Raw genomic sequence first — 22,952 nt, forward strand, 5'->3', positions numbered from 1 at the left:
TATTGTTTTTAAATTATGTGTTAGTAATATGTCGATTAATGTGCCTATTTTATATCATAGAAGTACCATGTCAACAAGTAGGTACCATGTATTCATGAATAAAGTATGTTTTGAATTTTTTGAAATTCGAAATTGTATTTAAAAGAGAGAGAGGTATATAATATTTAATAGGGATGATTCCAACTACTCACTAGAAATTACCTCGTTAAAAAAGTAAAAGGGTTATTCAAAACTGGAAGTGGCCAACATGGCGTCGACAAGAAGAAAAAAAGTTGATTATGACTCTCTAAAGAAGGAACGTCGTATTTAAAAGTTAAAGGTGTTAACTTGTAAATGAGAGAAAGTGTTTACAACAATGTATAAATGATTTTATTTTATATTTTCAAATAACGCCAGAAAAAATAAAAAACCATTTTGCCAAATTTCACCTTTTTCCTGAATATTAGGAAGTATTTGGCATTTTTCCAATTTTTAGATTGCATTTATTCAATCATTGCATTTATATTGCGCAACTTTCGCCTCCTTAAACCATTTACTGCTCATCCTTACTTTGGACCTCCTGTATAATCGCGATGAGACCCTTCATACTGTTAAACAAAATATTTGTTTTTTTTCTTATTAACTTTTTCTAGTTTTAAGAATTAGTAATTAAGTGTTTACCTGTTATGCAAATTAAAATGTGGACTATTTTCTATATTTTATAGTGTTGTTACACCCTTATTCAAAACCTTTTAAATTTTGCGATTTTATTTTTATATTAATTTCAGTTATCTATTCTTTATTATTCAGGTATCTATTTTTCAATATTTTTGTCCAAAAAAAGTGTACTTCACAGATCTCACTACCCTACACAGTTTTTGAGATATTGGCTGGTTTCACACACCCGTATTGTCAAAAATCACATTACGGGCTACTTTTTGCAAAAAATTATTGACTCTAAAAAACTATAGTACCGTATATAGATATAAAATATTTAATTATTGAATTTACTCTTTATATTTACGTGAAACCTACCTATATCATCACCTTTATTTAATATTTTTGTTAATTTTCTAATTAATAAATAAAAGCTTATTGAATTTTTGGTTTGTTTTTATTTATTTATTTTTGTCTCAAAAAAGGATTTTGGTAAGTAATTATTTGTTCATAAAATTTAAGTTGTAAGAGATAGCACCTTCCAATACATTACTTGACCACCACATTTATCTAGTTATTTATGCGAGATCACAGCGCATTTAAATATCGGCAATAACAAAATAAATAAAAGGGCTGTTATCATCATCGCCCTTGTCTTAAAAAAATAACAAAACGGCCGGGCGCCCAAAGATTCCCGCGTCGTTACAAATGGTCAATATAGCGCCGACAAAGAAAAACAAAACAAGTTGATGATGGCTCTTTAAAGACAGAACGTCGTATTTTAAATTTAAAGGTGTCATCGTATAGGCCAGAAGAAGTGGTCACAATAACTTATTTATGTAATAAATACTTTTGTCATATATCTTGAAATAACGCCAGAAAAAAAAATAAAATGATTTTGCCAAATTTCAGTTTTTTGCAAAATTTAGGAAATATTTAGATTTTATTATAAAAGGACACTATATTGCTTAACTTTCCTCTAATTATACCACCTCTATTGACGTCCTGTATAACCGTGATGCGGGGTCTTTAAACAAAATGTTTCTTTTTTTATTACTAGGTATCTTTTTATAGTTTTAAGTATGTAACAACTGGTAATTGAGAATTTTCCTGTGTCGCTTAAAACTTAAAATGTGGCCTATTTTCTATTTCTATTAACATCCTCACTCACAACCCCTTACTTTACAGATCTCACTACGCGGCACAATTTTTCAGATATTGAATCACATGACAAAATGGGTTACTTTTTACAAAAAATTATTGATCAAGAAGTTATATTACCATCGGTATTAAGTCTGATGAATTATTTCAATTATTCTTTATAATATTTACGTGAAACCTACTTATATCTTAAAATTTGTTCCACATATTTTTTGTATATTAGTTTTTAGTTAATTAAGTGCAACGGGCTTTTTATTTAAAAACTTGACCCTCTTGAACACAAAATGGAGGAAACATAATGTTTGTTGGAATTATAACTTGTATTAAACTTTGTTGGTAATTTTGTAAAAATAGCTTTTTATATATATTTTTGTATTAATTTTTGTCTCAAAAACATATTTTGGTAAGTAATTATTTGTTTTTAAAATTTAACTTTTAAGAAATCAATATGCCTCCACCCTTAAGTATATCACTTATCACTTGACCACCACATAAATGACACCATGCTGTATGTTCAAAAAAAAAAATAAAAACATGGTTGGCAGCATCATCCCATATCTTAAAAAAATATCCAACACGGCCCCGTAACCGGAGATTCCAGCGTCATTGAAAACCTGACTCAAAGAAGCCAAAAGCCAAGTCCACGCAGCTAAGATAAATCGTTCCTAGATTTGACGCTTCGCGGCAGCACCACACGGTGCACGAAACTGAACGGCAATCCGATAGTCGACTGGGTACACTTTTTAACACAGGATTGCGTATCTTCCCAAATATTCAATCAACGCTAACACAATAGAGAAGTTATAGCAAAGCCTTTAAATATATGAGACTAATGTTAAAAAGATCTGTTTGACCCTCACAGAGAGTTTCATTAGTTACTACCATCATTCTATTAAAAGGAGATATACTATTTGGATCTACACTAAATAATTTGTAATTATTTGGGATTTTTAAATTAATCTTTGGCACAGTAAAATTTACATAATTAATTAACATTCTTTGTATTTATATTATTTAGGATGTAATAAGGATATATTAATATAGATTTATATGAAACTTTCAAGGGATATGTGTTATTTTTTTAATACATATAGGTATCACAAAAATCTTTCCTGAACCCCTTCAATACAATCAATATGTATGGCTTCTGATAAATCCATGTCAAAAGTTTGTAATTTTGGGTTCTAAGAAACTATATAAATCATCAACTAAAATGCTTTCAAAAATTATAGCTAAAACATTAATTAAACTAATTGGTCTATAATTGTTAGTGTCATTTTTACTGTCACTCTTAAAAAATACCGGTATTTCTGCAGTTTTTAGTGCTTCTGGATTATTTGTTATTTTTTATGGCAAGATTAAAAAAATATATAGTATATAAAAATATACTGTATTTTTAGAGGTGAAGCAATAAACTCAGCCACACCTTTGTTTATGTAGGCCGGTACATTGTCGGGACCAGTTGTTTTTTTTTTTTAAGTTTTTTTATGCCATTGATGACATTTTTTTCAGTAATTAACGAAAATTTAAAGGTGCTGCCACTGAAATGTGGACTCTTATCTTTGATTTTCGTAAGTACTAAAAATGTTGCGCAAATGCATTTGCAATGTCTTTTGGATTTGAATATTAAGGGGAAATGTCGAAATCATGCATTATCACTTAAGACCTGGTAAGAACTTAAATTGTTTCAGACTATTGCCATTACTCTTGATCTTATATACATGTGTTCTTGTAGAAGATTCTCTATAGCCTGTATTTATAGCTACCTTTATTTGCTTGTTTATTTTAGTATTTGCATCAATTTAGCATAACAATAGGTAAATGTAATATTAAGTAGTTAGTTGTATATTTAAATACATAAGATGGTTGCGTCGAAGAGCATGTAATGTACATGAACGTCGCCAATGTTAGAATTATGTCTTATGTTATCAATCTATGAATGAATAAAGACAAATTATTATTATTGCCAGTGCCATTTCAATTTGAAAGTGGCTTGGGACAATTTGCAACTAAAAATTTATGATGCAATCATGGAAAGCACCATGTGGACACATTGATAAAAGAAATCTAATTCAACTTATGAATTTTTCGGTATTTTTAAATATTGTCATACAAAATTTGGAAATAATGAAGATAAAACATGACAAAATAGTCAACGTTCTAGTTTATATGCAATATTTAATACTAAAATGCTGTTGAATACAATAAATTAACGCAAACACAAAAAATCGAGTTTTTCGATAATGTACCTATACTTCTGCACGGTATGATTGTATTTTGTATAAAAACTAAAAGTCTTTAATTTTCCGGTAAATATGTTGCGCCTTACCTTGACACCATTTGTAAACTAGTAAGGGCGGCGGCTCAGTATCAGCCGGTTTAATCCATGGCGGAAACAGCCTCCTTTTATCCGCCTCATACCACAAATACTGATCCAAATAAGCATCCGTAATTTTTTCCAAAGGTTCTACATCGTACACCGGGATAAGGTGGCTGTACAGGTCCATAAACTCAATACCAACCTGAAAAACAAACATTTTGAGCAATTTTTATTCATCTAAATGCTTTTGTTTTTTTTTTTAAACCTCTTTAAAAGCCCTCTGGGTCAACAAGTGACGCTTGATCCTGGAAAGAGCCTCGTGGGGATTATCGTAAGCCTGCTCGATCAGTCCCAGTTCTTCCCGTTGGCTCTGGTTTAGTCTGGATTTGACGCTGTACGCCTCTTTCAATCGTTCCAGGGCCAAAATGAGCAGTTTCGTGTCGTGTTTGTAGGATAAGGGGGGGAACGGGATCGGGGCGAACCGTCTCGACTCCAGCCAATGGACGGTGGTGGTGTAGATGGCTACCGCTTCTTCAGGGGATATGTACGGTCCGTCCTTATGAGATGAAATTTGAGAAATTAAAGTGGTATGTCGTGGTGAATAGTGAGAACATATTTACTGTTAATTTTTCGATAACTTCATTGTATGCGTATGTAAAACATTTGACTGTATTTTACAGTTTTGTGAAACTCTATTTGTATCGCCAAAGTAGTACATAAAATCTCTGGTATTGAATGTATCAATGTTAAGCATAAAAATTAATGGTAAATAGGTTAGGTTTTGTTTATATTTAAAGATAATCATCTTTTTTTTATAATTTTTTTTTTAAATAATACAAAATTTTGAATGAACAATACAAGTAAACATTTTAAAGTCTTCCGGTTCTTGATGTAAGGGAATTTTGTTTTTTTTTTTTTGATAAAATTGTTCCTGTTCCACCTGTTCCCAAAAAATAAAACATATATTTTTTTAATCCCCTGTATATTTTCCAAAAAAAAGGCGCTGAAAAAGATCTCTAATAAATTTAAATAAGGAATACGTGTACAAATTTTCAGATGTCAAACTTTTTGGTTTTTGAATTATTGACATTATGTGATGTTTTAACAAAAAAAAACATTTTTTCCCAAAAAATTGATTTTTTAATCCCTTATACAGTGGTGGCCAACTAATTAGAAACGATTAAAAAAAAAATACTTTATTCAATGTTTCAGTTCTTTAAAATAAATTAAAACCAACTTGTTGTAAAATTTTGATTGTTCATCACAACAGCAATATATAATTTATTTATAGACATTACACTAAGAAATTTGTAAGGAATGCAGAATATAAACAAAATTTATAGATAACACAGTTGGCCATCAACTTAGAAACGACGAAAATAAACGCGCGTATAGTTCATTTCAAACCTTTGGTACTGGTAACAATTTGTGTTTTTTGTATCTACAAGCCTTGTCTTTGTGTCTTCCACAGTTTAAAATGGGTAGAAAAAAAAATTGTGATCCGTCAATGCGTAAAATAATTTTTACGCTAAGGGAAAGAGGTTGGACTTATAGTAAAATAGCTGACCACGTAAAATGTTCAAAAAAAAATGGTTTTCTATGCACTCAAACACATAAAAGAACATAAAACGTACGAAAATAGTCCACGCAAGAGAAGATCTAAAAAAAACAGCCAACGAACTGATAAAACTATTGTTCGAATGGCTAAAATGAATCCATTTTTAACCTCCAACCAGATTAAAGAAGAACTTTCTCCAGCTATCGCGATATCATCACGAACTATAAGACGACGACCTAATGAGGCCAACTTATTTGGACGAGTATCTCGCAAGAAACCACTGCTAAAGAGGAAAAATCGCCAGGCTAGATTAAAATTCGCTAAGGACTATTAATTAATTGGACCATTAATTGGACCATAAAAGAGTGGAAAAAAGTATTATGGCCTGATGAGACAAAAATAAATCGCATTGGTAGTGATGGTAGAGTATTTGTGAGAAGACCAAGGGGTGCGGAAAATAATCCGAAGTATCCAACCAGCACAGTCAAACATGGAGGTGGAAATATAAAATTATGGGGATGTTTTTCGTGGCGTGGTGTTGCCCTGATAGCATGAAATATTTGTAAAATATTTTTTTTATATTTAACAAATATCATATGATTTTTAAAATTTTAAATAGTTATCTAAAAAAAATATTCATTATATATTTGTTTTTAAATATTTGTTCTGATTATTTTACTAATATTTGTTATACATTGAAAAAGTAATATTTATATGAAAATATAATATAAATATTCGATTATTGATTTATATCAAATATTCGAGAAAATATAAATTTGAAATGTTAAGTAAATATTTTAAAATGTCATTACCACGGAGTGTTTATTTCTATTATTAATTTATCGTTTTTTTAAATTTTTATTAGAAATGAATTATCGGTAGGTATACAAATCTGTTAGGCATACAGTTAATAATATTTCAAAAATAATTGGTTGTTAATAATTTCGCCAAAAGCTGATCATATACAAATTGTATATAATCAGCTTGGTATCCTCGCACTTCGACAGATCAACGTTTTAATTTTATTTGCTATTTGCTGCGCCTATTTTTTTTTTTTGTTCGGTCTATATCCATCCATTATGGACTACCCCTGCCAAGCCAAACCAAAATAGTATCAATCCGTATTCATCAATACGTGAAATTGGCTGCTTCGACATACGTTACCTTTGAAATTATACAGAAATACATTTAAGAAGGACAGAGACCACAAACAAAGGTATGTCGCGAATGCGTTCCTACATTCGTAACCAGCCAATGAGATGCGAGCGTGGAGCGTCCCCTGCTTCGTGCTGTTTTAGTTTAGTAGCCGACTAGCCGTGTTATTACATTATATTATAATATATCATCATATTATTATAAATTACAATTTGTTTGAAGTGCGTAAGTGATAACTTTGTGATTTATTTGTATGTGGAGTAATTTAATTTGTGATTTTTATGTGAAACATTATTGTGACGGTAATTATTTTGGAATCCATTCAGGTACTTTATCTACTAAACAGTGAATTATTTATGTAACTAGAGGGGAGGGAAACTTTATTTTATTATTTATTATATCTGAGTTATCATCAGTTATGGCAGATAATAAAAAAACGTAACTCTTTATATTGTAAAAAATACCGCTATAGAAAAAAGCGCTTGAATGATTTGCATCTGAAGTTAAATATTAGTACTAATAATTTCTCCATAAATCCACCTATTTCAGAATGAATTTATAGAGTTTATTTAGATAAAGTTAATAGTATAAAAAAAGTATTGAAAATAAATGGAATTTAAAAAAGCTAGCACTGAAATGTGTTATACAATATGCATTTCGGGTGTATAAGGTATTCAATAAGAGTTCATAATAATAAATTGTCTTTTTTTTTAGGGAAGTATTCGGTAGACGCAGATGAAGCTTAAAAAGACACGATTAAATCCACATTTAAAATGTAAACTTTTTGTACTGACTATTAAATATACCTATAAATTATATCATTATTGGTTTTATTCTTAATGAATTTTCTTTAAAAAGCCAAGTTTTGAAAAGCAATCCTACAGATTTCGCTAAAATTACCAATAAATAGTTTCTTATATATAAGGAATAAAAATATCAGTTATAGTAGCCTAAAATCGACTTGTTAATCTTACAAAGAATTTCCCAAATAATATAAATAGTTTATGGGATTAACAAAATAGATTTTAGGTGGCGATCAGGATACCCAGATTATTCTTTAAAAATCTGTCTTTAAATATATATTTTTAATATTATATATTTTTGTAATAAAAAATATTACAAAAATATATGAATTATTTATAATAGAAATATTTAAAATAAATATTTGATCAATTTGATCTGTCGCTCTAAATATTAAAAAAAACATTTTTTTTAAATATTTAATGAATATTTTATGCTATCAGGGTGGTCCATTAGTGAAAATTGACAGTATTCTTGACCAAGAAAAATATAAAGATATTATGGAGAACCACTAGTTGTCGTTTGCTGATGAAACTTTGCCGGTGTCTTGGGTTTTGCAACAAGACAATGATCCTAAGCACACGGCTAAGTCTGTAAAAAAATGGTTTGACGATAACCATGTGGATGTACTTGATTGGCCCTCATGTAGTCCGGATCTCAATCCCATTGAGAAGCAAAAAAAGGAGGTTTTAAAGAATTTTTTTTATGCCGAATTTCCAAAAGAAACAAGTTTAGTCTGTGCAGAAAAAGTAACACCTTGGAACAAATTGGAAAGCCAACTTAAGGAAAGTGTTGAACGGTTTTACACCAGGGATGTGATAAGTAGACAGGCGCTAGGGAAAAGAGACGTTATCGCTTTAAAAAATGAATCAGGAATCAAAGAAAAAAAGCAAAAGCGGCACATGACTATGTTACTGTAAAGGAAGCTTATCAGTTGTTTATACATGAAAATCCCGAATTATAGATGTTAAACTAACAAAATTTTACGAATATCAACCCAAACATGTCTTGCTAAGTTCCCAAATGCCTCACGCAAGTACCATGCGAACTTTAATTTTTTGGTTGAGGCTATTTTCAAAAATGTACATGAATTTCCAAAATCTTCCAAGGAATTACTTTCATCCATATGTTGCGATACAGATAATTTCGACTGTATGAATAATTTATGCCCAAACTGTGATACCGATATTGAATTTGCTTTGGTGCCTTTAAATATCGATTTGGAGACCGAAATAAAATGGAAAAGGTGGCAAGTCAATCTTCATAAACCCCAAGTATTAGAAGTATCTAGTACTTTACTGCTTTGGATCAACTGCAAGAATCTATGGAGAAATTTACAGTTCATTGCTTTTTAAAAACCACACAAGAACGCAATTTTGAGAAAGAAAAAAATAATCTAAATGAAGAAAAAGTTGTCCTGCAAGTAGACTTCGCAGAAAATTACTCATGTATAAGTCAGGACGAGATACAAAGTGCGCACTGGAGCCACAGACAGGTCACAATATTTACGGCAGTAGCCTGGACTAAAAATACCCATCATTCGTTTGCTATCATCAGTGATGAGTTATCACATGATAAGTTTGCAGTCTGGGCATTTCTAAAAAAAATAGTTCATTGGTTAAGAAATGCCTATAGTACTTTGAGAACTGTATCGATATTTTCTGATGGCTGTGCAGCACAGTTTAAAAATAAGTTTACTCTATCGAATTTATGTCATTTTCATGAAGATTTCGATATATCTGGCTGTAGACGGAGTAGGAGGCAAGCTTACAAGAGTAGCCTTGGAAATGGTGAAAAGTAGAAAACTACTTATTAATAATTCCAAAGACTTTTTTAATGCACTTAATGGTAAAACCAATATAAATCTTATCTACGTTATAAGCCAAAAGATTCAGGATAACAAAAACATGTTAACCGCTCGATGGGAAAGTATCCTGTCCATTGCAGGGCTCCAATCATGCCACTTTTTTAGGCCTGTGTCCGAAAAAATATTGGAAATTGGTCAGACCCATCAAAACAATATAAGAAAGATATCTGTAACAAAACATTATAATCATTAATTATTTATTATTGAACTAATTCGTCGTAATCATTCCCTTTAATTTAGTTGTATTACATTGTATATTGTTATTTATACTAAAATAAATTATAAAAAAATATTCTAAAGTTATTCAGGTTTTTTGTCCGGTCCACAACCGTCCCGTCCACAACCAATAAATATCATTTTTTAGTTACGAATTCTTAAAGAAAAATTCTTTCTTAATCATTTAATGTGATTTACTAGTATTTTGTTGAAAATTAAAAACGATATCTTTTTTCTTAAAACAACCATTTCAGAAAATTTGGTTGTTTTTTTATGTAACATAAATGATACGGAATTTTCCGGTCCCGTCCACAACCGTCGTTTATTGCTATTATCTCTACTATAAAAACATGTTGCTTGCATTTATATTTTTTAAAATATTGTCTAATTAATAAAGAATATATTTGCTAATTTTGGTGAAGAAATATTACCTAACAAATTGACAACATTTTTTTTCGCATATCCTATTTTGTGATTTGTCCCGTCCACATGCTTGAAATGGCCGCTTTCTAATATTGTTATATTACTTTCAACTTTAATAAAACACTTTTTACCTTCAAATAGTTATGTTGCCTCTCCTGTTCGGCCTTAAGGTACAACCTGGTGAGCCTTCCCAGGTTTTTTTTGCAAACCGTCTTATCAACGGTGGCGCCCCTCCTGATTCTCTCCCTGTTATAATGGGCGGTGTTCGTCCACCAGTCGGCTTTCATTTTCACGTAACGCAAGATCATATTTTCTATGGGAATCGGCAAACCGGGCACCTAAAAAATATATATCCATTAAGTGTCGCATCGGTAATGAAGCACCACAACACCGGTACCTTCCAGGGAATATTGGCCTTCCAGCACCTCCACGCCTCAGATAAATGCTGCAAGATGGTCCTCGCTTTGTTTTGTTTGATTCCCTCGGGCATCATGTCGACGATATCGTGCATAACGGAGGCGCGCAGCTCCAAATCGAAGTGGGACTCGACCCGTTGTTTGGTGACGGTTTTCGCGACCCCTTTCGAGTGTCGCCCCTCGAATTGCCGGGACAGCAGGTTGCCCAGCCAGCGTTCGAGCAGGGGCGTGATGCCGCGCATGAAAAAGAGCCACACGCGCCATCCGGGGGCCCAGAAACCGCAGCCCGGGCCCTTACCCACTGGGCCCTAAAATATAGCATATATAGCAACTATAGGCTGTCCCATTGCGAAACACAGTAACTGACATTTTTGCAAAGATCGACTTATTTAGTGATTTGGAGTTTATCTTTTGGCTTTTTTTTTAAGGTAAAATCGGATAATAAATATAGAAAATATAGCATGCCCGAAACACAATAACTGACACTCAATGCAGTCCTTTCCTATTACAAAACACAGTAACAAACAAAACTCAGTTCAAAACCATGTAACTACTCAGTAGTTACTGTATTTTGTCAGGAGTTACTGTGTTTTGATTTGAGTAATTGGAGGCGATTATCTCAGAAAGTATTCCCTCTACCATGTAACTGCAGGAACGTCAAAGAGCCCAAATATAAAAGCTGCTGCGTTCTTTGGCACGAAGGTATAGATGGGCGTAAAGCTGAGGCAATTGTTGATGCTTTATTGCAGATAACAAAAAAAGAAAGATAATTTAAAAGGAACTACACAAAGCCTCTGTCTCAAAAGTATTTATTAATTCTAGCAGTAGGTTAGTGTGTGTGTGTTTAATGTGACCGTAAAGCATGTACTGTTTGTAGTCGATTTTTACGGTCTGATAATATGAGCGAAATACGTGTACCCTACTGTTAGAATTAATAAATAGAATAGAATTGTCAACGCAAAACTACAAATAGACAGGAAAAACTTTTAATTCGAGCCTCAAAGAAAACCCATTTGCCTCTGCTTCTCAACTCCAAGACCTTGTAGAACTGGAACCAGTCGAACTATAAGACGTCGATTGAGAGAAGCTAATTTGTTTGCCAGAATCCCACGAAAAGTGCCATTATTAAATAAAAGCCAAATTAGGAAAAGAATAAAATTTGCCAAGGAACATTTAGCATGGCCTGCGTCTAAATGGCGAAATATTTTATGGACAGATGGAAGCAAAATAGTTTTGTTTGGTAATACAGGACGTAGAACATATGTTAGACGCCCTTTAAATACCGCCCATCAACCTAAATACACCATTAAGACGATTAAGCACGGTTGTTCTAAAATTATGGATAGGGCCAGTTTTTCATATATGGGGTAGGACCAATATATTGGATAAAAAATATGACATCTCATATTTATGTCGATATTTTACGGGAGGTTATGCTACCTTTTGCAGAATATGAAATGCCACTTCAGTGGGTATTCATGCAAGATAATGATCCCAAACAAACCAGCCGTCTCTGTAAACAATTTTTAATTGACCACAACATTAATATGCTAGGATGGCCTGCGCAGAGCGCAGATCTCAATCCCATCGAGAGTTTGTGAGGAGACATTAAGGATGCTGTGTCACGTGAGAAACCAAAAAAATCAAGAAGAACGCTGGAGGGTTATTAGCAATTCCTGGCATAGCATCCCGTTATCGAGATGCCAAGATCTTCTTGTAAACTCTACGCGAGGACGATGTGAAGCAGTAATTGCAAACAAAGGCTTTACCATAAATTATTAAAGTGTTACATAAATTGTAAATGCACTTTTTTTATTATTTTTAGTATTTCATTACATAAAAATGTATTTGCTTTACTTAAAATTTCCCAATAAAAAAAAACATTTTTCTTTTCGTTGTGGTCATACTGCTATTATTTTGTCTAAAGTTTATTCTTGGTATTCGAAAATTTAATCCAGCCAAAAGGGTGGGAAAGTCAATCTTCTTATAAATAAGAATATAGAAGAATTTTATGGAAAGAATTTCTCTTCTTTTTGCTAAAGGTATAATATACCAGGTGGTGCGTCGCCGAGCGGAACATAGGAAAACCCATGTACATGTTAAGGGGGTCAATTATTGGCTTCCCTGTACATTTTATAGAAAAAATGTAAGATTTGGTAATTTTGCAATTACATTTAATTGAATAATTCAAGATTCGAAACTTTGCACGAGGGTTTGCCAGATTGGTCTCTTCAAAATGTTACCTTACATTTTTTCTGTAAAATGTACAGGGAAGCCAATAATTGACCCCCTTAAAATTTACAAAGGATTTCCTATGCTCGGCGACGCACCACCCGGTATAAGAATTTTATGGAAAGAATTTCTCTTCTTTTTGTTAAGGGTATAATATTACATTTATTTAACACGTTGAGCCCTGCATGCCCACCGGTGGGGCATTTGGATTTTACTTCCAGGGACCAAATTTTCATTCTGGATATTTTTTGTTAATAGTTATTTTTTTGCAGTTTATGTTGTTTGTGGATCAATACTCATGTCAGATCAATACACTGTCGACATTTGGCTGTTTTTGTAAGTTTTTTGCGGTGACCCACGGGTGGGCACGTGGTCCCAGAATGCTATTTTACATTTTGGGACCGAATGCCCACCCGTGGACACTAGCTTTAATGTGTTTTTTTGTTTCAGAGTTAAGCAAATATGGTTAAGAATTATCTATCGGATCAGGAGTTGGCAAATGAGCTGGAGAATCTGTCCGACGACGAGTCAAGACATATAATAGAAGATGAAATTACCGGATTTTCAGAGGATTCAGAGAGATGATTCGCTCGTAGAAATGAGAGTGTTGGTGTTGTTCCAACTGTTAGTGCAGACTTTGCAGGGAAAGAACCAACTGAATTATTTACAAATTGGAAAATTTTTTGACATTATATTATGGATTTCTCTTCTTCCAATGCCTCATTTACGGGATTATTGGTCAACCAAATCGTGGTACCAAAATCGCATACCCACAATTATGAGTAGAAACAGATTTGAAGGTATTTTGGGCATGTTCCATGTAAGTGATAATGAGAAGGACAGACCCTCTGATGACCGACTTTACAAAATATCCGAATTTCTTGATATGCTGCAAAAGAAATTTAAGTCCTCCTACATGCCCGAAAAAGACATTTGTATCGACGAAAGTAACGTCCCGTTTCGAGGACGCATTTATTTCAGACAATATATACCCAATATGCGACATCGCTACGGTATAAAGCTTTTCAAGTTGTGTGTGTCTATCTGGAGGATACACCTGGGATTTCAAAGTATATACCGGCAGAGAAAAATCAAGTGAATTTGCAGTTTCTGAAAAGGTAGTCATGGAATTGATGGAAGGTATTTTGGACAATGGCCGCACACTTTACACTGACAACTGGTACACGAGCGTATCATTATCCAAAAGACTGATTGACCGAAAAACGCATTTAGTTGGTACAATTAGAGCAAACCGCAAAGGTAATCCTCAGGAAGTAATAAAGGAAAAGTTGAATCGAGGTGGAATTGTAGCTCGGCAAGGTAATGACAAAACTGTAGTCCTGAAGTGGAAGGATAAGAGAGACGTCATCATGCTAAGCACCAAACACGATGATTCTACCGTTACTATAGCAAAGAAAGGAAAGGAAGTTATTAAACCGAAAGTAATTGTTGACTATAATCAGGGCAAGGCCTTTATCGACTTGTCGGATCAAATGTCAGGATACGCGACTTTTCTAAGGCGAACTTCAAAATGGTACAAACGCCTAGTGTTACGCCTAACGCAACGCTGCACGTTGAAGGAAGTGGAAGGCCAAAAACGAGTTACTTGAAAGAGATGCACTAAATGCTACAGCACCATTTCAATGGCTCACAATGCTGCGTACGCTTAAAACTTTAGTGTCAGCAGTTTCTTTGTGGCAGTGTGTATTTCGTCAAACGTTAGGTCGTTTTAGTAAGTTTTATTATATTTAGGTTAGTCATTTTTATGGTATTTTAAGTTTTGGTTACATAAGAAAACGACTGTTTTTTTATGACAATTTATTTTTAAGTTTTAAGAGTATTTTTCCTGTTTTAAGGTAATATAACATGGTATATTAACTCAAATGTTGTTTTTTTCTACTCTTATAAACTAAATACCTAAACTATCCAAACTGCCCAACCCAATATATTTTTTGGCTCATCCTGGGACCAGACCGTCGTTTGGTATAGGCAGAATCAATGTATAGTGTCCCTGAATAAACGATGCGATGTGCCCACCGGTGAGAATGTGGTCCCAGAAAGCAAAGTCGAAATGCCCACCGGTGGGCACGCGGAACTCAATGTGTTAAGTATAATTGACTATGGAAACCTCTTGCCGGAAAGACACTTTTTGGCGCTGAATACGCTCAATATCATCTATCAGCTATAAATTGGGTACCAAATTACAGATTCATATTCTAATTTTGAGCGTATGTAAGAGAAGCGAGTAGTTTTGAATTATTAATATTTTCAAAATGCCAACAGTTTCCATAAATGAAACCCAACAATTTGGCAAAATCTGAAACTATTTTTGCTACATGCTTGGCGAAACTTAATTTCACATCATAAATAATTCCCAGATCGATTGCCTCATTCACTTTGGTTAACACCACATTATTTGCTCTATAGTTAAAACTGATCGGCAACAGTTTTCTAGAAAATGAGAGAATAGAGTATTTATTAACATTTAAATATAGTCTATTGACTTATTCATATACGGGAGACTTAAAGCCTTCATATTCCACAAATTGTTTACGACCTCGTAAATAAGATTTTATTAAAGCAACTAAATCCTTAGAAAAAACCAACAAAATGTTAGCTTATGAAGAAGTACAAAGTGGTCAATTTGGTCAAAAGCTTTGCAGAAGTCAATTACATCATTACATCAACATGACGTCTATTATCCAAATGCTGACACAAATAATCATTTAGGCAAGCCCAGGTTTACTGTACAGGAGCGATTTTTAACGAAACCAAATTGATTAAGTGTCTAATGTCTAATTCGACATGGGCATATACTCTATTTTAAAGAACTATTTCAAAAAGTTTGAAGAAATTACATAAAATCGATATCGCTCTGTAATTTTGAATGACGTTTGTTCATAAATGACTTACAGTGTTAAATCTGTAGTAGATAAGATGTTTCAGGTCCTTGCACATCCTGATTTGCCTCATCAGTTTGTACTTGTATCGGTACATTCCTGTCAGTTGACCCACGTGGGCAAAGATGTACTGTAAACCGTCGGCCAACTGGAAGGCGTCCACATTATTCAGGCGGTACTGTACATGGGAGTCGATTATTAGTTTGGTGAGACGTAAAATTTCTCTGCATAAGTGGAAAGCTAAAAAAAAACAGTGTTTAAATTTTTTGTAGTTGAAAAAAAAAATTGCATGCACCCTCTCTTATCCCCCCAATTTAGACTTGACAGTTTTTCCATCCCAGTGGAAACTCAATTTTATTACGCCCATATTTAAATGTGATGCTGCTATAATGAAATGATTTATTAGCAGTGAAATGAAATGCAATTACAGAAAAGGGTGCGTACAGTCTGCCATTCTAAAACTTCTAGACAGTCTTATTTATGACCAAATTAATTTTTATTGCATAGAACTTCTGTTAGGTGAACTGCATAAGTTCAGTTGTGGCAGGTCTACTATTACAAACTTGCTGTGTCAGGGTGATCTATTGAATGCTTTGGAGAAGGATGAACAAGAGGCTGTAATATACCGGGTGACACAGGAAAAAGGGAACACTTAATAACTATTTTGCTCTTTAACATAAACAAATGAAATTTGGTATATCGATGAAATCTTTTTTTATGGCCTTGCGTCAAGCACATTTAGCCATAAGATCCAAGTGGAACAACGGTATTCATGTTATATGATGGCTCTTATCTCACAGCCACCTATACACCTGTGTCTCAAACAAATTAGAAAAACTCATTGGTTTACTTAATCATCTACTGAAATCAATTATTTTAATATCTGTGCTTATAACACTCATTTACTTTATTTATTTTTATATATCTACTACCTAATAGGAAAGAATAGGACATTGACTTTTGAAAATTTTAGACAGGGTCACTTACTTCTCGCCTTGGAGTCCAAGCAAGGCATTGTTTTAATTTAAGACAATACAAGGTGACTCGGATAGGAAGGAAAATAACACTAGGAAAAACATAGGGGGTGTCTTTAACTAGCTTATATTTTACATCCCATCTCGAATTATATCTTATTCTAAACTAACATAGTATACTATTGTAATTTTACTATTCAATATTGCAGGTCTAGTTTTTATGTGAATTATATTCTGTTTTTACATAGCTTTAAAAATTTAACAAAAATTGCTTCTAGTTTTTTATTTGTGGTAACTTCTACCATAAGGGTTGCGTGGCACATTGGAAGTGAGGATAGTTTTCCAAGTTCCATGTTTAAAAATTGAATGGCTTGAGACCAGGCTCAATTACCTGATTATTACAATCGCAAAATGTTTGTGTCTTTCATGTTTATTTTATATAGTTATTGATTGAAATTACCGTGTCCTACCAAAAACCTAAAATTGGATATTGACAAGTATCTTGGAAAATTATGGCTAAGGACTAAAGTGTTTTTGTCCAGCCTTTTTCTAACTGAAGTATAGTAATTTTTTGTGTTTGATACATATTCCAAAAATGTGTTTTTCCAACATTCAAAGACTTATTTTAAGTAGATAAAAGGGAATAAGTCCCTGTAGTGTACTTTAGGTATAAAGTTGTTGCATGAAATGGCTTTCTTTGCTTCCTTATCTACTAACTCATTACTCAATAATCCTGACTGACCTTTTATCCAAACAATGACTATTTTTTTGTTATATAGGCTAAGATTTACCAGAACAGCTCTAATTTTGAAAATGATTGGATGGTTTAAGTTATGTCTATTACCTAGAGTTTGTATGGCTGATCTAGAATCCAACAGAATTAACATATTAAAGGGAGTATTGGTATTGTTTACATATTCCAAAGCCTTTAATATAGCCAATGCTTCTGCCGTGAAGCATTTTCTTCACATCTAAAACCAATTTGAATCTTTAATTTAGGGATAGTAGATGTGCCCTCTCCAGTCTTAGAATCATCTGTGTAAACTTGTAAGTAGTTTGGAAACTTGTTAAGAGTGTCCATTAATATATTTTTATTTGCCATAACACATTCTGTAAAGTTGGGTATTAAAATATGTGGTTCAAAATGATTGATTCCATATGGTAATCTGTAAAATCAATACCCATTATTTTCCTCTATAAGCTGATGAATATGTTTAGTATTTACGAAGGCTTCCGGTAACGGAGGGATATTTTTGGTAATCCAATATTTTATTGCTAGATTGGATATTCCAAGCCTATGGATTTTTTCAATAAGCAAATTATTGCAAAACTGTACTTCTTCAGCCAACATTTTTTTCCATACATATAGAGGTGGCTCATAAGTTTCTACTAGCAAGGCCTGTGCCAAGGCTTTATTCTGGATACGGTCGACTTTATCCAATCTAGTTTTGGTAGCAGAACTAGATTAGATAACAGGAAGGATCTAGTAAAAGCTCTATAAAACTTAAGAGATGTTTTGGGGTCTGAGCCCCAGATGAAATGTTTATAAGAGTATCTTTTGACATATTCAGTTGTTTTTCCACATTTTCTTACTTTAAATGGGACACTTGGTATAATATTACGTATTTCGATAGAAAATCATATTCTGAGAATAATGATATTGCATTTGCTACATTTTGTTTTATATTCATAGAAAAAATCATGAGTTTAAATTTTAAAATAGGGTGCCATGAATGTGTTAAAAGTTTTAATAAAGATGCTCTTATAACTATCCTATGGATATACCAAATTTCATTATAATTCATTATAACTTAAAAAGTAAAAAAGTTATTAGTTAAAAAGTGTTTTTCTGTGTCACCCGGTATATAAGGCGATAAATACAGCTTCCATCTGTCACCGAAAATACTCCAGTTTCAAGTATGAGATTACAAATATGGTACAAACAAAGGAGGTGAAAGTGTGAAAGCTTAATCCTTTGCATCAAAACTAGGAATGCCCTGAAAACCATCAATGTCACTGAGATCATCAGAAGTAATTGTAAGAGAAATGGTAACGAAGTTTGAGTCACAATTGATACTAAAATTCTTAAATTATAGAAGTACCGGTACCAAGGTAAGTTCCGAAAAAATCCAGCCAATGCTGAAGCCTTAATAGGTAGCAAACTTATCACATGTAAGATCATCAATTTTTGGATTATATAAAAGGTTACATATACATAGTTTCGATGATAAATATTAAAAAAGAAGAGGGCAGAAGAGTTTGGGTTAAAATCAATAATTTAAGAAGACCTTTCCTTCTTCATTATAATAAGAGCAAAAAATAGTTTTGCAAACGCAAGGAACGAGAAAACCGACTTTTTTTTAATAAGTTTAGCACTATGCCTTAATACGCTGCTGCCACGTTTATTGATTTCTGTAAGGCATTTAATTTTGATAACATTAGAGACCACCCTACATTTACTTTCTTACTTTATGGCTGAAAGGTCTCAAATCCTGTATAATAAATTATCAAAAGTAAACCTAGTCAACTCTAACTGCCTTAAAACCAATGTCAATTTTTCCTCATAATCAGATTAACAAAGTAAATTTGGTAACTTTAAACAATGGTTGCTGTCTAACCAGAAATCTAACCAACATCGGCGGTCCATTATTTAAATCCGCCACCACGATGGATTTGATGGCCTAAATTTACACACTTTCAACAAATTCGAAATATTTTGATATCAGATTGCTACTTGAGTAAGTTTTTGTATTGTCAGCACAATATTCTGATGTAAAATCGAGCGGACCTGGGTTTTACCCTCAAACCCATCCCCGGCATTCTCTCTATTTTGCTGTAACTAGTCGCCAAATGTCCTGAAAAAAACTGGCTGGCTATTGTGCGACGTTAAACAAGTGTTTAGTCAAAATAAGTTGTGAAAACTACACGTGTTGAAAACTACACGTGTTGGATATCACTTGGGCACAAATTGCAATACGCACAAACGCAATACTGACTGATAGTGAAAAGCATATGGAATTCATCTGCGAAATCCGGTCCGTTAGTTGAAATTGCCAACAAAATTAGGGAGGATGTACACAGCTCCTAATATACAAGTTCTTATTAGTCGATCCAATGGAAACCAAGAGCTGTTCAACGCTGTTATCAGGAGTTGAAGGTATTTACTCTCTAATGCTTTGCACACTGCTTTTGAAAACTCTTCTTTCTCCATTCTTTAAATTTTTAAGGGTTATTTACGAGGAATTGAACACTAATTGCAGATTTGTAAAATAAGATAAGTTTTCATAAGCTTGTACCAAAGAAAATAATAGTAAACTATAGAAAATCCATCCCGTGTAAATTTTTTGACCACCTAAAAGGATCCCCGCTTTTCGAGCGAGGATCCATCGGTGAAATTACGCGTTGAAATCTGGCCGATCGCTTGGCTGTGTTGCGAAATTTAATTCGGCGGCTGCGACTTGGCTGAGCAACACAATATTATTTTTGTTATTCGCTCTTGTGATGGACGTAATTCTGTTATTTTTTTAAAATTTTGTCATTGCTTCTGTCATACATAATGTCGGGCAATGTATGCCAATATTATGACTGTAGGCGAACTAGAAGACAGAATCCTACCTTAAAGATGTTTAAATTTCCTTATAAAAATCCAAGTATTTGCGAAAGTTATAGATTTTAGAGATATAAGATTTTAAATTGCAGTAAGTCCTAGAGTTCTATAAACATACTCAACCTTAACAGTGCCTTAGTAAGTAAGTACAGGGTGTTCCATTTAAGAGGAAAAACGGCATATTTTTTGACTTTCCCGGTATATTTAAAAAAAAATTGAAGATAGCCAATCGACGTATTTTAACTCGAAGAATTTCAAAATCGTAATAAGAAAACAATTCCATAAAAAACAAAAAAGACTGACGACATTGTTTTCTTATTACGATTTTCAAATTCTGCGAGTTAAAATACGTCGAAGGGTCTTTAAATGTGGCTCCTAGAAGAGCCAGGTATAAATACGTGTATTTTTACGCAAAGTTACAGCTGAATACCTGTGAAATGAACATCACCTACAATCTATATCTATCTCAAGTTTTAATTGGGAACTATTCGGTAATGAAAATTACAGTTAACCAAAAACTATAATTTTCTGACTTTTAGGTAAATGAAAAATTCTAAGGTGGTAAAACTATGAGGTGATGTACAAAGTTAATTTTTGAATACTGAAAATTAAATTTAAAGAATAAAAATATATAATACCGGTTTAAATAGTCAAATTACAAAACAATAATTACTTTGAGATAAAACCTTAAAAATAGTACCATGAAAAATAATAATAGTTATTTATTAGAGTAAAATAGGCGTTTTAAAATTACTCCCTTTGCTAAAGCTCGTGTAGTAAACTTCATCATTTTAGTCCCTATTAATCATTCTACTGCCTCATCTGTAAAAGTCAATAAAGTGAACTTTTTGAGTGAAGGCGAAAAATATATTATTTTATTTTATTATACTGAATCTTCTAATCTTGACCAACTTTAAAGTATACAAACTCAAAAATTAGCGAATCGTCAAATTTAGATCATCAGGTTGACAAAAAATATAAGTTACGCTTTTCTTTTTAAATAGGTAGGTATTATATGATACCAATTTTGGGGAAGATTGAGGATCGTTGATATAAATATTTTTGATAGAATTTCTCTTTTGCGCGCCATCGTTTTTTTGTGCTCATGCAGTTTTGTATACTTAGTGTTGCCATTGCTAAGTGGGACACAGGAAATCCCATGTTATTTTTTATAGGGATTGGCTTTCCTCTTTAACTTAGAGAAAAAAGTATTAAAATTTATTAAAGAGCACTAAAATCTACAGCCTATAAAATAGTACAGCAATAAAATAGCACGTCACGCATAGACATTTTTTACTTATTTAAATAGCTTAAATCTCTACCACTTATTACTTTGATAGTCAAAATACCTTTGACATATATATCAATTCACGCCGGTTCTGTGAGCTTTATTAAGCTTTATAGCCAAAAATCTATATAAAAATTAAAAAATTATCTTTTTTTATTGCAATGTATTTACAGGTAACAACCAACATTTTTTTATCTTGACTAGTGGACCGTTAAATAAGTTTGTCATTTTATACATGCCTTCTGCATTGGTAGTAAATATAGTAGTTCAGTCCAAAAGATGTTTATTTTGTCCAAAAAACATTTTATTGAATATAAAGTGCAAGATTGTTTGAGTCTCAAAATAAAGAACAAAATTATTGCTCAAAAAGAGATTTCTACTTGGCTAGGAAGTAAGGACGATTCTTGTTACTCACACAAACTTTTTTTAGTGCATCATTTGGTTATCAGTAATATATTTAAATTTTGCAAATGGGACGAGCCTTTAAAAAAAGAATAAAAACAAAAACTAAAAAATTTAAAAAATTAATAGTTTTTTGTATTATTTGTTATTATCAAGCTTTCTTCATTATACAGGGTGTCCCACGAACTGACGCGATCGATATATCGAAAACAATTTTTTCAGTTGGTAACATGATAAGGCTAATGGAGACATATGACTAAAATATGTTCATGGTGATGGCATTTCCGGTTATACCATAAGTTTTTGCTAACTTCCTTATTTTAAAAGGCACGCTCTACACTTCAATTAATTTTTTAATTCTACGTTAAATTTAATCTACGAAAAACATTCATGAATGAATGTTTTTTACTATTGAAGGATATTTCCAAACTTTGTGTTCTCAAGGCGCATGCCATTTAGCCAAAATATTTAAAAAATATTCGTATTTGATTAAAAATGTTATTGCGCCTGTTAAAAATTTGACTCCAATTTATTTCAACACCTTGTACCAAATTTGGTACACTTATGTTTTAAGTGGTACTGAACAATAATCCAGTACCATTTTTCAAAAATAAATATCGCTAATACTACTTCTGGATTTTTCGCACTTCAAACTTGAATCGAGTAGGCCATGACCTGCTTTCTCTAAATGTCGAACTTGCCATTTTTGACCATCTATCCAACAAAAAAAAGTTTTTGAAAATTGGTCAAGAAACAAAAATTTTAGAGGGGTGGCTAACCTTTAAGTGGGACACACTGTATAGACATAATTTAATATAAGCTAATGAGCATTAACTTCCTGTATAACCGGAAGTGCCACCAGCATAAAAATATTTAAGTCGTATGCCTCCCCATCCCTATCAACCCTATCAAATTGCCAGATTTTATAATTTCTTGTTTTCGAAAACAATTCTTTTGTAAATGGTTTTCGACTACGTTCATCCAGGGACACGCTTT

The 22,952-nt window shown here is 32.6% G+C and overlaps 1 protein-coding gene across 1 annotated transcript in view; it reads right to left on the reverse strand.

Moving 5' to 3' along the window:
- Positions 1 to 22,952, reverse strand: part of LOC126745673 (pre-mRNA-processing-splicing factor 8) — a 95,485-nt gene that overhangs the window by 54,013 nt on the left and 18,520 nt on the right. Inside the window, exons 8-12 of the mRNA XM_050453635.1 lie at positions 15,699 to 15,925; positions 10,535 to 10,861; positions 10,269 to 10,475; positions 4,383 to 4,673; positions 4,127 to 4,319 (exon numbers count right to left, since the gene is read on the reverse strand). Of these exons, the coding sequence (XP_050309592.1) occupies positions 4,127 to 4,319; positions 4,383 to 4,673; positions 10,269 to 10,475; positions 10,535 to 10,861; positions 15,699 to 15,925 (1,245 nt within the window). The remainder of the gene's footprint in view (positions 1 to 4,126; positions 4,320 to 4,382; positions 4,674 to 10,268; positions 10,476 to 10,534; positions 10,862 to 15,698; positions 15,926 to 22,952) is intronic.

The sequence above is a fragment of the Anthonomus grandis genome, chromosome 1 (assembly GCF_022605725.1).
Source record: "Anthonomus grandis grandis chromosome 1, icAntGran1.3, whole genome shotgun sequence".
NCBI classification, from domain to species: domain Eukaryota; kingdom Metazoa; phylum Arthropoda; class Insecta; order Coleoptera; family Curculionidae; genus Anthonomus; species Anthonomus grandis.